Source organism: Miscanthus floridulus, chromosome 4, assembly GCF_019320115.1.
Source record: "Miscanthus floridulus cultivar M001 chromosome 4, ASM1932011v1, whole genome shotgun sequence".
Lineage (NCBI taxonomy): Eukaryota > Viridiplantae > Streptophyta > Magnoliopsida > Poales > Poaceae > Miscanthus > Miscanthus floridulus.
In genome coordinates, this window is record NC_089583.1 from 97,877,649 (window position 1) to 97,893,500 (window position 15,852).

A 15,852-nucleotide genomic window follows, 5' to 3' on the forward strand; every position below is an offset into this window, starting at 1 on the left:
GAAGAGTGATGTTGCCCTCTTGACAAATCATACATGAACATGCAAAAGATGCACAGAGAGTGACAGAGAGCAAACATTTCACGCTAGTGTTTACTGCTAGTAGAAAACAGCAGCCTTGATGGAGATTTGCATGTTCCCATGCCGAACTGGATCCCATGGTGGTGATGAGTGATGACTCCTCATGAGCCCCAAAAGTTAGGTGGCCCTCGAGCTGGGACCCACTCACAAGAGAATTTAACAACCAAAACGGTATCTGATTGGCAGGAATTAACAAGAGTACAAACAAGACCTCCCCAGACCCCAGCTGGTGGAGAGGGGTGCTGATGGCATATTGGGGTGCCACTAAAGAACACACAAGCTTTTGGTCAAACAATGAGCAAGTAGCAAATATATGTATTTTCAATGGGCTCTGTGGCAGTGACCCAACCAATATAAGAAAAGGGAAAGCGAGCAGGGAAAAGTGGCCACTCCATTTGTTCTATATTTTCTGGATGATGTCAAGGTATGTACCCCTCACAGATGAGCGTTCTTGGTGCCTTGCACTTTATCATTGATGTCATTCTCCAACTAGTGTCTTCTACTCTTCATCCAATCTAGCCAAGCAATGTGCACCTCTCTCCCTCTCTCTCGCTCTACGCATGCAACCGCAAACAAGTGCAACTTTAAACAACTGCATGATGTCCTGTCACTGAAAACTGACTAGCTCAGAAGGAACACCAAATTAGAGGTAAAACCGTAAAAGACCTTGCTTCCATGCTAGATTAAACCAGAATGACAGCAGCAGGTTCAAACTAAACTGTAGCCTGTAAACTACTAACCCTGATGTGTAATTTCCCCATACCATTTTCCTGAAAACAGTGTTAGAATACTAGAAGGAAATAAAAATGTTGAAAATTAATATAAAAAGGCAGGCTTGTATTACACTACTACTACACCTGTACTGTTCTAACTTGTTGCATCACAAAGAGGCATCGAGATTCCTCCTGTCGATGTCACGGAATAATGAATCAAAACACTATTTTATCACGTTCCTCCCTGGTCAGGGCACAGAAACACGTTCACATGGGAGGAATCAAGCAAAATACGGTTAGTACAAATAGTAACTAATGTCTTGAAAATATTTAAAGCAGTTCCTAAACTGGAACAACCTTGGGAATAAAAATCTATTGCTCCATCATATGATTAACCTTTCAAATTGGACTTTGGTATCCAGAGCACATGTATCTCCATCCAAACCACAATTATGTTGCTAGTTTATTGATCTTTGATCACAAGAGCCTTGGAATAGCTCGTACTTTTTCACCTCCCCAAGTAAAGAACTGCAGAAAACAAATGGAAGTAAAGATCAAAGGCGATTAAATTAAAAGACTAGCCAATCCCAAATAAACAAGTATCTGACCGTACACATGTAGCTTTACGAGATGCAATCCTAGGAGCATGCACAAATCATATTTAACTAAGCAAGTGCTTCTATGATCTCTACTCTCTAGGAATATTGTCGAGCTCATAAAGCGTGTACAATTAAAATAAATTTGGTGCCAAATAGCCCCACAGCTTATAGTTGTACCGTGATCTAGGATGAGGTGTATCATTTTGCCTCTCCTTTTTAACAGAAGTGTCTAAACATTTTTTACATAAGTATTTGGAAAAGTGGTTCCTTTTAGCTTGGACATATAATTAGAAACAAAGGAGATGACAGCATAACTTCAAATGTATCCATTCATTTGTTTCAAAGTAAAAGAAAAGGTAACCATTAACAGTGACGATAATGATACCATATAATAAGTTGAGACAATCAGAATAAACTTTTTTTTTCTGCTATGAATTTTTCTGCCAGACAGAACCATGTATTTGATGGCCAGGTAGTGGGGACATTTTACATACTTAAAACTCCTACCTTTTCTGAAACAGTTGTCCCGAAATCTGTGGTTTGCCTTTCTTTGAGTATAGAGGACAAATTTGGTTGGCCCTACACCAATATATGCTAGAATCCCCAATCAGTACACCACCCCTGATCCCCCTCTATGTTGTCACCACTGAGGTTACAGGTTAGGCCTTTTGCCTGCATTTCAGTGGTCATGCTTGTGGCCCCGAAATCAGAATTGACAAATGAATGTGTGAGCTATTCAAAAATAGTTACAAGGACAAGCTACTTTTTTCTACAAAATTCCCAAAATATACCACAGCATGAATAGACAGTTAGGGACTCAGACCAACAAGTAATTGTTTATATTATACGTAAAAAACAGCCGTCCCCAGTTCCTCCTGTTTGCAAACCACCATTTTTTAAAATCTCAAAAACCACCCGTGGTATTGTGAAAGAGAGGATTTCTTACCAAGGAATCCTTCTGAGGCTGCATAATCACTCTAGCAAGTTTTGACTTTATATGGAAGCGGGTATGGACGTATGGTTGGATTCCTGTGTGGTGCTGGTGCAGCTGGGCTCTCCGTGAGAGGGAAAGATTCTAACAAATAAAGAAAAACAAAATTGCCATGGTGGCCCCACAGCCTTTGTTGTTACGACAACACCAGAAAAAGAAGGGCAAAACCAAGCCAGGACAGGCCAAGCAAATTTCTTGTTCTCCTTTCCGTCTCACAGCAGCAGCAGCAGCAGCAGGATCCACTAGATGCTCGGGTGGAGCACCGAGCCTTTTCCGGCGGCGAGTTGAGCTGAGCAGCGTAGAGCTACCTAGTGGAGGCTAGCACCTTGCTAATCCAGGACCAGGAGGAAGAGAGGAGAACGGGAGCCCTTTTTGATGACAAGAGGGAGGCGTCAGGGGTGTGATTAACAGTGAGCTACTTGCTACCTCTCTACCAATCTCTTTCGCTGCTTGCTTTCCATTGAAAATGATGTGTTCTTGCCTACCACCCACACCCTGCAATCCGATGCTCAGCGCAAAAATCTCCCAAGGATTCCCATGTCCCCATGGTTTCCTAGTCCAAGATGTGCATGGAGCCTTGCTTCTTGATCTCCAGCAGAACAGAAGTGAAGCACCCTGGCTTTGCATGCCCAAGTGTTGTTGTTATTGTTACCAAGATCATAGCTACCACTGATGCAGTGCGTTCGTGATGAACTGTGTAAGCAGGTTCTGAAGGGAGAGTTACCTGCATCTGCATGGAAGAGGGAGGAGACCCGCAGCTTCCGAGCATCTCCGTGGCACGCACCACGTCCGAAGGTATGGGGGCCGTCGACTTGGATCTCCTTGAGCAGCTACTGTCTGGCGATAACGGCTGGCTCGAGGTGGTCTCGCGCTCGCCCAACTCGGTAGCGTTTCCTCCACCCTCGGCCTTCTTCTCGGCTGACGCGACAGCCACCACAGTGACGACGACGGCGGCGCCGGCCACGAACGCCAGCTGGTGGATTCAGACGGGCGGCGCAAGCCCCTCCTCCATGCGGGAGCGGTTCAGCCAGGCCCTGTCCTACATCCAGGACACGCAGAGCGACGGCGATGTCCTCGTGCAGCTCTGGGTGCCAGTCAACCGCGATGACGGGAAGCTGGTGCTGACCACCAGTGGTCAGCCGTTCACGCTCGACCACCGCTCCGACAGCCTCATCCGGTTCAGGGAGGTGTCCACCAAGTACCAGTTCTCGGCTGACATTAATTCAGGGGACACACCGGGGCTGCCAGGGAGGGTCTTCATCGGCAGGCTCCCCGAGTGGTCGCCGGACATCAGGTACTTCACCAGCTACGAGTATCCCAGGGTAAGGGATGCACAGTACCTCGATGTACACGGCACCATGGGGCTGCCAGTGTTCGAGAAAGGAAGCTACAATTGCCTCGGCGTCATCGAGCTGATCATGACAAGGCAGAAGCTCAACTTCACCTCTGAGCTCAACACCATCTGCAGTGCTCTCCAGGTATGAGACCTCAATCTCACTGCCCCTGAAAGTTCAGAGTAGTATACAGCAAGTGCGTTAGGTTAGGAGAAAAAATCACCAGCTTAGTGCAGGAAAAGAAAACAGCAGTTTGACCACTGATGTCACCTTGATTGAAGTACCTGCATGACAATTATTGCTGTAGAAAATCAATAGTGTTTCCAGGTCTGGGGTTTCCTAATGATGACAAGGGTCTTTGCAGGCAGTTAATCTCAGAAGTACAGAAGTTTCGAGCATTCCACGCATAAAGGTGAGCAGAAAAGAAATTATACACTCATTGTGTTGCAGCTTTGAATTTTGGCAAATACCTCATTTTTACAAAAATAAGAATCTCAGGACCTCTATATTCCAACTTATAGGCATGATATGGAAATCTACTTAAATTGCATGTTGGTGAAGAAAAAAACTTTGCACGTTTCTATTTACCTACCCTAGCACATATAAAGCAAGTGCTCACTCATGACTTCATGGCCCCTCTTATTGATTATCCATCAGTTCAGCACTGCTTCCTACAAAGATGCTTTACCAGAGATACTGGAGGTCCTGAGAGCAGCCTGCCTGGCCCACAAGCTGCCATTAGCTCAGACATGGGTCACATGTGCTCAACAAGGGAAACGAGGCAGCCGACATTCCGACGAGAACTACCGGTACTGCATTTCCACCATTGACGAAGCATGCTTTGTGAATGAAGCCGAGATGCGGGGCTTCCATGAGGCCTGCTCAGAGCACCACCTGCTGCATGGGGAGGGGGTGGCAGGGAAGGCCTTCACAACAAACCAGCCATGCTTCTTGCCAGACATTGGATCCTCAACTAAATTGGAATACCCCTTGTCTCACCATGCCAAGATCTTCAAGTTAAAAGGTGCAGTGGCGATCCGACTGCGGTGCACACGCACTGGGACAGCAGACTTCGTGCTGGAATTCTTTCTGCCAACAGATTGTGAAGCACTGGAGGAACAGAAGACAGTGCTGGACTCCTTGTCAGGCACCATGCAAAGTGTTTGCCACACTCTACGTGTAGTCACAGATAGAGAGATGGAAGACGAAGCAATGCTGGAAATGAACGAACTGAACTCTTTTACTCCTCATGGGAAGGACAAAGTTGAGGAGTTGTCCTTTGGAGGCAATTCAGCAGATCGTAGAGGAGAGGCCTCTTGGACAAGTCTGGCAGGAACTTCACAGCAAGAATCCGAGTTAGCTGCATTGCAGATGCATGGAATGTTCTCACCTGGGGGACAGGGTCCATCTCTATCTGGTATTCAGGCAACTGCTGAAGGCAGCAAGGCAAAAAGGCGTACAAAGGCCGAGAAGACCATTAGTTTGGAGGTTCTTCGGCAGTACTTCGCTGGTAGCCTGAAAGATGCAGCAAGGAGCCTTGGAGGTGAGTGAATCATCAGATAAATGAAAGATTCAGCAAAGGATAGTTTACTTCTTCCATAGATACCATCAGCCATTTAATTATAGCGGTACAACTAATGCAGCCAGCATGCTAATCTGATTAAGCAATAATATAGTGTTACTTCCCATCTGAGGGTCAACCATCACATGGATCCCATAGACAGAAGATGAACATTCTTATCAGCCTTATCGTGATTTGTGTTTCCTTTCCATGTATAGTATACCACTAGTCCACTAGGCCCCATATATAGAAAGCACATGAACATGAAGAGACATAATGCAAGTACAGCACAGCAGAAAGTCAACTTCGAAGAACTGACATAACAAATAATAATATAAAAAATCAGCAAGCAGATCAACCTTATGGTTTCTAGCTGATTGAGCAAACAGTGCACATAGCCTAGAATTGAATTGATCAGTCTCATACAGTCTCAATCATTGCTTACAGTTAAAAAGCAACCAGATAAAACAAAACACTCTGCATAGACATTATGAAATGATTAATATGATGATCTCACCATTAGGCCCACAAACTAACTTATAAAGGGCGTACCCAGTGCAGAGAGCTCCCGCTCTGTGCGGGGTCTGGGGAAGGGTATTAGTGGCAAGCCTTACCCTCGCCTGTGCAATGCAAGGAGACCGCGACTCGAACCCGGGACCTTCCGGTCACAGGCGGTAAGACTATACCGCTTGCACCAGGCCCGCCCTTCAAACAAACTTATCATGATGGCAATTATGGCATACACGTAGGAAGACATACGGAGTACATTCCAAAATAAGCCCACAAACTAACTTATCAGAGTGACATGATATGATGTTTTCCAGAATTAGAATAGATGGATTTAGAGCTTCGTGAGTCAACATAAAGGGCATACCCAGTGCAGAGAGCTCCCGCTCTGTGCAGGGTCTGGGGAAGGGTGTTAGTGGCAAGCCTTACCCTCGCATGTGCAATGCGAGGAGACCGCGACTCGAACCCGGGACCTTCCGGTCACAGACGGTAAGACTCTACCGCTTGCACCAGGCCCGCCCTTCCTTCGTGAGTCAACATAGGTAAAATTATTTCTTCCAGGCAAGGGGCAGACAGCATCCTTATCATGTGTGTATTGCATCTCCAGATTGTGATAGCATCTTTTATGACAGCATGCTTATATATGGTTTGATCTGGTTGCAAACATACTAACCTTTTTTTTATCTCCCACAGTGTGCCCTACGACCCTCAAAAGAATATGCAGGCAGCATGGTATAACCCGCTGGCCATCACGAAAGATCAAGAAGGTAGACCACTCTCTAAGAAAGCTTCAAAAGATCATTGATTCAGTTCATGGAGCAGAGACAGCTTTCCAGCTAAACACCCTGTACAAGGATCTCACAAAGACCTCAATATCATCTGACAACAATTTGTCAGGAAGCGTCACGGTTCCTCCAACTAACCAGAGCAATCTCACCGACTTCAACAAGCACCAACCCCACAAGTCAAGTAGCAATGTGCCATCAACTTCACACTCACACTCCTCTTGCAGACACAGTTCTAAGTCAAGCCCCTCATGTAGCGGTGGTGCAACAAAACATGCACAACAGGGTATAATGATGAAGTCAGAAAATCCTGTGAAAGACAGCTCTATTCAGACTCTGCAAACAGAAAACCCTTCATTATATGAGCATTTCTCAGTTCATGAGGCTCCAATTGATCTTCTACAGGATGTTACTGAAAAGGCTAATGGTGGACATCATTCTTCTCGAAGCCCGTCGTCCCCCAACCCTAAGCAGAACACAGATGCAAATATGAGAGTAAAGGCAACATTTGGCTCAGAAAAGGTAAGATTCAGACTGAATCCAGAGTGCAGTTTTCAAGAACTGAAGCATGAAATAGCAAAACGATTGAGTATAGTAGAAACAAACCACTTGGTTTTAAAGTACTTGGATGATGATTCAGAATGGGTCTTGATGACATGTGATGTAGATCTACAGGAGTGCCTTCATGTATACAAACTAGCAGATATCCAAACAATCAAAATTTCAGTTCATTTAGCTATTAGTCCAGCTACAAGGGTCACAACTGGTCACACTGGTTTGTCATGACAACAGTATGAGCCTCACCACTTTGTGAGGTTTAATCAGAATTCAACCTGGATCACTTGGTTTTATGCAGGGGAAACCAAGATTCTAGGAGTCCAGGGTTGATAGCCTGTGCAATGTACTTTGTGTCACCACGTCCCAGTTCTGCTGTTAGAACTGATGCAGGGGAAACCAAGATTCCAGGAGTCCAGGATCGATTAGTCTTCGATCTGTTGCTCAGGCTAGGAACTGATGATCAAACAAGAGTACTTGACCATGGGAAAGTCAATTCTAGGAATTAGGATAAACCGAAGTAAGCATGCATTGCTTGTAAATACTCACTGATGAACCTGAATCTCTGAATGACAATGCAATTGATTGAATTAATAGGGTGATAGGGTGAAGCATATCTACAAATCAGATTTGCTCCAACTCCAAGTATGTTTTGGTTCTTGGAATACTGATGTGCAACAATCCTTGATGGCTTCTTTCTGATAATTGATCAGCTACAATGGTCCCTTAAGATCACAGGCTCACAGCATTCCTTCATCGCCTGAGTGACCAGCATGCTCTGTTCAATGGACATGAAATTCTGCTTCTGATATTACAATTTTCTGCAGCAAGGATTAGATCTAGAAATAGGATGATAGGATACTTAGTTTGTTCAATTTGTTTGTCCTTTGCAAAAATTTAAAAAAAAACATTGTATGGTACACTACATCATGGGCCTCTTTAAAAGAACGTCTGCTGCTGTAGACATTATAGATTGTTTTCCTTTTATTAAGAAGCTTCCATTTGTGAACTGTTTGGTATGTCAAATTGTCAATTGCCTAGTATCAATATAAAGATTAGATTATGCCACTATTCTAATAACCAGCATACGGAAGCACAGATGTGACTGGTGTCAACATATTTAATTAAAGTTAATTGGCAATCTGCAATCATTTATTTTCATGTTTCCGGTACATGGGTAAAATATGTGTAGCTTAGAATACAATATGTAGCCAGAATACAATGTATATAGACCCTTTCACTGACAGGTTCACATCAGAAATATGCCTCTACATTATGAACCAGCAGTCAAATAGCAGAAGGAACACCATGCCAACCACATCATCCAAATCTCATATGCAGAGAGTAATAATCTGCTTCTAGAATTGAGACGTCAATACCCAAAGATGGCAGAATGATGGAGGAAACTAATACACTACATATGTAGCAACAATCAACAACAAAAAAAAAAGAAACAGGTTTCTCTAGTGTATTTGCCTTTTTCTCCTTGCCTTATTCTCATGCCCTGGATGAGAATACTGGCCAGTTGTGTGGTTATCATGATTCGTCACTCATGCCCTCAAATGATCTCACATTACCGAAAGTCAAAAGTATTGCACAAGAAGTAATATTACTGGTCCTAACTTAATCAGTCAAGAGTCTGACATCAGGAGTCCATCCTTACAACTCAAGATTTGAAGTTTTCTTCCAAAGCAGAATACCTACAAAACATTCAGAACCTAGACATTCCTGACAGGGCAGAGTTGCTGGTCAAGTTTTAAGGCAAAGGATTCAACATTGTATATTACTATATTCCAACCAATCTCAGCTTGGTTGGCTCTAAAACCTTCCCAAAAAGTACCTGTAGATATGCTGATTTTTTTACTGCAACAATGTTTGTGGTCATTGTCCTAAACAACAGTGCACTTACCCATAAACAAGATGATTTAGTAACCAACTAACGAGACAACAAGAGAAATGACATGCTCAACTTTGTTTACAAGATTTAACAATGTTTAAACTTTCAAGATGGAGATGTTTCCATCTCTTTTTTGAGGTATCAATTTAAGTACCTCTATGCACTTGTAGTTATATCAACAAAGTGAAAACAGTCCTGTGATCCACTAGAAAAAGCAAGAACTTGCAACAGAAGCACAGGGTATCAGAACACAATATTTTCATCACATGTTGAAAAGTAAGAACTCTAAATGAATATTGTCAGTTTGTTAAATGAACTAACAGAAAATGATGTATTAAGAATTGGGCTGTTTTGGAAATAGCTGAATTGCATAAGTTAAGCAAAACCTGGGCACAATATACTGCCTTTATGTGTTCCTTCTCAGTGTAGGCAGTAGGCACAGTAATTCATTGCAATAAGCATACCTTAATGGTATATGAAGATTTAATCAGAAGAGCAAAGCAATAAAAATCTACTGATATACAAGAAGTAATTGAGAACCAAGCAGTAACCATACACAGCTAGCAACCATCTTAGCTGGCAACAAGCTACTAAAAGCAAAAATGGCGTCCTTAACAAAATATCGAAGTAAGAGCACAGACAATCTAAGCATGATGACCAGCAGTTCTGAAAAGCATTTGATTATATTAGACCTAAACTGAGAAATGATTAAATATTTCTTTTTTGGATGGCCATTTTATCAACAAGTCATAGTAGCCAAACCAGGGATGTTGTTCAGATGAATAATAAGCTTAATAATCAGGGAAACAATACAGTGACAAGACGAAGTCAGTAACAAGTAATCAGCCATCAATTAACTTCTGAAATTTTAAAATCTAGGATTCAAACACAAAGCTGTTGATCACGTAACTCGCGTCAGATCTATTGTCAAAACACAACAACCTTAGCAGGATACACTGAAGCTTAGTTAGCAAGATACACTGAAGCTTAGTCATCGTCCTCGGCACTCTCGTCGCTGAAGTAGCCTTTCCTCTTCTCCTTCCTCGCCGCCTTTCCCTCTTCCTTCCAAGCCGCCTTCTCCTCCTCTCCCCTCGTATCCACCACCGACGCCCACCTGTCGTCCTCGAACGCCGCGGCGGCGGCAGCATCCTCATCGTCATCCGAATGCCAATCAGCCTCGCCCCCGCGACCGCGCCCACGCCCACCGCTGCCCCCCTCACCACCACCACCACCGCGGCGCGACTTCTTAGACGGTGCGGGCCTCTCGCGGGGCCCGAGCTGGTTGCGGGGGCACTCGTAGGATAGGTGGCCCTCCTCGCAGCACTCGTAGCACCGCGACTTGTCCCGATACACGCGGCGTCGGATGAACTCCGCGGCGCGGCCGTTGTCGGCGGCGATGGAGGCGGAGAGCGTGCGCCCGTTGAGCACCTTGCCATGCATCTCGGCGGCCGCCGCGGCGGCGTCGTCCCGGCTGACGAAGAGGACGAAGGCGACGCCGCGGCTGCTGCGGGATTCACGGTCCTTGAGGACGGTGACGCGCGCGACGCGGCCGAATCGGGAGAAGAGAAGGTGGAGGTCGGAGTTCGTGAGCGCGAAGTCTAGGTTGGACACGTAGACGGTGGATTTGGACGGCGCGAGGCCGCCCGAGCCCCCGCCCCCGCCCCGGGGCTTGCCGCCGCCTCCCGCTGAGGCGCTTGCTGAGGTGGCGGCGGAGGGGATCGGGTAGCGGTAGAGGAAGCTGTCGTCCTCGCCGTCCGAATCGGAGCCTCCTCGCCGCCGGCGAGACATGTCGTGCCTGCGGGCTGCGGCTGCGCTTCCGCTTCGTGGTCTTTTCTGTTCGGTCTCTCCGTTCTCTCTTCCCCTTTCTCGGGGGACCCAAGTTCTGAAATTTCTCAGGTTAAGGCTCTGCTCTGTTCTGTTGGGCCAGATTCTTCTTCATTTTATCTCTACGGGCCAGATTCCGCTACAAGGCAGCCCAAGAGAACAGGGGAGGCTGGAGAGTATGTGCTGTAGTTTGACTTTGACGAGTACAACCCACAAGGACAGACATGGAAAAAGAAACACGAAGAAGTGTATATATGTCTACCGCATTTCTCCGCAACCTTTGAAGCCTAGAAGGACATTATCGCTATGATGTCATCACTCATGACACAGAAGAAGAGTGAGTTGTCGATCATCTTTTCCCCTTTCCCCAAAATAATAACTATACATTCATAACGATTAGGATCTAGGAATGATAGGAACACTTGGTCGCAAAAGGAAAATGCGAGTACACATAAATGAACCTGGAGTGATTTTAACCATTGTGTTTCGACTTGGAGTGCTTCAGTAAAATATACAGTATTGTAGGTGTAGCCGTGCTCGTCGGGGCAAAAAAAAGAAAAAAGAATGTAACAGAAAAAGACTGAATGAAACAGCAGCTAGTGTGAAACTGTGAACGAACGGCCGTAGCCGTGCTCGTGGGGGCAAAAAAAGAAAAAAGAATGTAACATAAAAGACTGAATGAAACAGCAGCTAGTGTGAAACTGTGAACGAACGGCCAGGTCAGTCAAGCATGCAAACCGGTGGCTCCTCTGATTCACAAAACTGCATGGAACTCCGCTCCCTGCCATTAACTGGTAGCTGACCAACGAGCAAAGCAACTAGTGCCGCACGCTCATCAGTCAGGCCATTTAAGCAAGAGACCCTTGCCACATCCAGCCTCTAGACTCTGATCGCTGCCGCCGGCGAACAGCATCACAGAAGAAGCTCAAGACTCTACCATGGCGACAGTGAGGGGCTTCACCTTCTTATTCCTCTGCTGATCCTTTTCTCACCATCACCAGGAGTGACAGATGGATTTGGTTCTTCCATTCACAGGAAGCGTCCAGGCGATTCAGGTTCCAGGTTCCAGGTTGAGATGCACTGCCGCTGCATTGGCTGCGTCAGGAAGGTGGAGAAGGCCATGGCGTCCATTGGGAGTTTCAGTGGTACATCCTTTCTTACTGTTCATCTCCTCTCACTCTATATCGATTCTGCAAATCAGAATAAAGATTTTTCTTTTGTGACACAGGAATTGAAACTTCTGTGGGAGATGTTAACAGTGGGATTATCACGGTGGTTGGAAAGGTGAACCCAACAGAGATTTGCCACTGGCTGAAGAGGAAGACGAAGAAAAAATGTCAAAGCTGTGTACCCTGATACTCCAATTGAGGATCACAAACAGGTACTTGCTGTATGATAATAGAGTAGAACGAATGGCAACATGGTGTCAATTTTCTAGATGAATATATTTCAATTTGAATACTTTAATATCCACTGGACTATAATGTGTACAGTATGCCAAATAGAAGGAAAGTTCTTTGACACAGATCAAAGCATATTATCAGAAGTTAAAATGGTGTTAGACTACAAAACCATGTCAAAATCTGACAAAGCTGCGCAGCAGACATAGATACTGGTTAACTATGTCTAACAGTCCGCCTTCACCATGATTTCGAAACCTGAAACTAACACCTGTACTTGTTTGCAGAAAATGATATTGGTTCTAGGAAGCAGTTCACAAGGTGGGCACCCTACACCCTCTGCTCCACCATTACAAGATGACATGCCCTGGGCTTTGGTACCATCAGGAGTTCAACCAGACCATGAGAGCCTACATTTCATTGAGGAGAAGATCAGGGGCCTCGAGAAGATCAGGGATGAGCTGAAGATCAAGAAACTGCAAAACGAGCTGATTGCAGCCAAGATTGAGCTCAAACAGTCAATGAGAGTGATCAATGGCAGTAAGAAGGTTTTGCTGGATAGTGCTTTGAATCAGCTCAAAGCATACAAGAACCTAGAGGCACTTAGTCAGTAAAGTTATGCCAGCAATTCTAGGGCCTGAGAGGGTCTTGCTATAGTTGCTGCTGCAGCACCATGTTCTGTGAAGGTGCTCTGTAATTTAACTGTGGTTTGCTACTAAGTAAAAGTTATCAGTTATTGGGTCTTTTGTATCTATCAAACCTGTGCACCCTTTTTGACTACCAAAACACCATTGGGTGTCAATTTCCTTCCTAATAGGGCACTTATCCTGCATGACCTTTTGGTGAATTACTGGTTCATTTCCTCCTTTTTCTGATATCTGTTAAGTGGTCTGAGAGTTAGATGATATCAAAGTAGCAGATTACACAGAAGTTTGAGCAGTGATATTGCTACACACAGAAAGCTATAGTGTTCAATTAACTGAGAGTCAAGGGCAAGGCTACTGAAGCAACATATAACAGCACGTCACAATCAACATGCTCAAATTCAAATTTATTACTTTTGTGAGTCCGAGGAACAAACTGGTGAACTGATAGTTGTTTCAGACGTGTGGCCTGTGGTCGCCATTGTCGTCGATGTGGAGGTTGACTCCGTGACTGCGCAGCGCGTTGAGGATAGCCCAGACCTTGGTCTGGTTCTTGAACCCTTTCTTCGCGACCTCTTTCTCCGCGTTGGCGTATATGGGCTCCCGCGCGAGGCCGTCCACCTTGAGGCGCATGGCGAGCACCTCGCCGACGGCTGCCGCCGCCTTGGCGTTGCAGGCGCGGCCGCACTCCAGCCCGTCTCGCAGGGGCCGCTCCGCGGTCGAGGCGGTCGTCACGATGCGGCCGCTCTGCCGGTCCACCACGTTCGCCGTCACGTACTTGAGCGAGATGAAGAGGCGCAGCACGTAGCGCTTGGCGACGGACATGGATCGGTGGCCTCCCTCCGGCTAGGAACTGCGGGGTGGCGGAAGAAGATGGAAGCGCGACTGCGCGTGCAGCGGACGCGTCAGCGGTGGCGTTTCGTCGAACGACTAGAGGGCGCGGCCGTTGACGTGACCGACGGCGCAACGAGCGAGCTCGTGGGCGCAAGCGGGTGGTGGCGGGAACAGAGTGGTAGTCGGAGGAACTAGGAGGAGGCAGTGTGGTGGAATTGGGTGATCACCGCGGGCCGTGGCGGCGCCGGAGGCGAGGCTCCCTGTCGTCGGCCAGCTGACCCGACTCGACGACTCGCTAGGTTGCCTTTTTTTTTAGGGCTGGTTCCTTTGACCAGGAACTGTCACATGGAACAATTCCTGATTTAATTTGTATAATTTTGATCGGCTGGAATAATTTCCTAGCTCAATTCACCCTAACCGAACAAACCCTTTGAAAGGACCTTATGTCAGCATAGAGGAAGAGTGAATAGGCCTATTTAAAACAAACTTTTCTAGGTATGGCACTGTTACTCTCAAGGTGCAGCACTGCCGTACTGTGGCACTGTCTCACTAAAGTGCGGCAATGCTGCTCTTACAGATAAGCTCGCACTACAATTCAAAATTGTCCGAGGAAAAGTAGATCGAGCAAATTATTGATATTCCTGGGTAGTGTAGAGCCTATTCCACTTGGCTAACACAAAAGATACCTGGGCAGTGCAACACAAAAGATAGGATTGTAAAGCTTGCTGTCTTGGCTAAGGCTTTAAGGATATTTGATGGATAAATGAGCACTTGGTTGCACATTAAAACTTGTGCATTGTATCTCCCTTTATAGTATGGCTTTTTCTAAACTCAAATTCAAAACATCAAAGAATTTAAACACCTTTGAGTTGGTCACCGGATCCTTTTATAATTGGGGGTTTCACCATCGCATGTATTATCCTCTTTCTCAATATCACTTCATAAAGGCTTTGCAAATATCTGTCTCATTTCTTCGAGCAAACATATCTTGAGCATGTAACTTGAACCATTTCCATACATATGAGTTCACCTCATGGCTTTAAGTCACTTCTACTAATGATTTGATCCTCAACACAATATTACTCCTTATAGCTTGATTAGTTCCTCGACTCAATGTAAGTACTCTCTTCTTCACCTTAGCCATGGCACCTTGGTCCTCAAGCCATCGCTTGCCCTTCACCTTCGCTTAGTTCTTTGAAGCCCTTTTCTTGCTATCTTCACCTTATCAAGCCATACACAAGTCACATCATATTAAACATCCATTGAAAAATTATTTCTTCAATAGTATGACCTTGCTTGAATATCTTCTAGATATGAATGTTGAGACCAATCAAGCTTTAGTTTGATTCACATAAAGACATATATGAATCAACATCAATATGGTCAAGCCAATTCATGATTCCTTATGTCCTCTTCATTTTGGCTTGACACTCCTAATACTCACTTGAATATCTATCTTCATACTTCTAGCTTGATCAAATCAATGCAAAGTGATTTTTCAAATCTTTATCCATACAAGCAATCTAATATAGAGAACATCTTATATCCATTATACATTGTCTCCTTTGTCATTTCACCTTTGCTTAACATTTCCTCACTTATACACTCTTGATTCATTTTTAATCCTTGATCAAAGCTAGTCCGCTATCCAACTCTTCTTGTTCGTGCAATGCAAGCCATTATAGAGACCAATCCAAAACCATCAACTCATGTCTAATTTGCCATTTGCCAAATATGCTTGTTTTCACATGATGCTATGATATCCCACAACATAAAAGCCATTTCATTGATTCCATTTCCATTGTTGTATTTTGCTTGAACTAGATTGTTTTCGTAATCTTTCAATACAACAATAAACAATTTGGCATTCATTACAATACTATGTGGCATATCATCAAGTTTGCCTTCTTGTTGAACCTTTGATGCACTTCTTATTCCACAATCCACAAGTGTATGCAATAAACTCAATTTCCTATTCAACACCTAGCAAACTTGTTAGACCTTTAATGGTGTTGTCATTCAATTTACCAAAATGCACTAAAGGGCTAGATGCACTTACAATCTCTTCCTTTTTGGTGATTGATGATAACACAATTAAAGTTTACAAGAGATTGATAAATAATAAGATTT

At 44.8% G+C, this 15,852-nt stretch overlaps 2 protein-coding genes and 2 pseudogenes across 2 annotated transcripts; 2 read left to right on the forward strand and 2 right to left on the reverse strand.

Moving 5' to 3' along the window:
* The first annotated feature begins 2,426 nt into the window (after positions 1-2,426).
* On the forward strand, positions 2,427-8,577 carry LOC136550092 (protein NLP1-like; annotated as a pseudogene).
* A 93-nt stretch (positions 8,578-8,670) lies between these two features.
* Positions 8,671-11,826, reverse strand: LOC136550093 (U11/U12 small nuclear ribonucleoprotein 31 kDa protein-like). The gene has a single exon (XM_066541562.1). It carries the CDS (start codon positions 10,806-10,808, stop codon positions 10,008-10,010), a length of 801 nt encoding a protein of 266 aa, XP_066397659.1. The 5' UTR covers positions 10,809-11,826; the 3' UTR covers positions 8,671-10,007.
* Positions 11,069-12,996, forward strand: LOC136548881 (uncharacterized; annotated as a pseudogene).
* Positions 12,997-13,125: 129 nt separating this feature from the next.
* LOC136552259 (uncharacterized) lies at positions 13,126-14,039 on the reverse strand. The gene has a single exon (XM_066543786.1). It carries the CDS (start codon positions 13,711-13,713, stop codon positions 13,345-13,347), a length of 369 nt encoding a protein of 122 aa, XP_066399883.1. The 5' UTR covers positions 13,714-14,039; the 3' UTR covers positions 13,126-13,344.
* Positions 14,040-15,852: the final 1,813 nt, after the last annotated feature.

Coding starts and splice junctions, on each gene's coding strand:
- LOC136550093 (XM_066541562.1), bottom strand. CDS start 10,808: ATGTCTCGCCGGCGGCGAGGAGGCTCCGATTCGGACGGCGAGGACGAC.
- LOC136552259 (XM_066543786.1), bottom strand. CDS start 13,713: ATGTCCGTCGCCAAGCGCTACGTGCTGCGCCTCTTCATCTCGCTCAAG.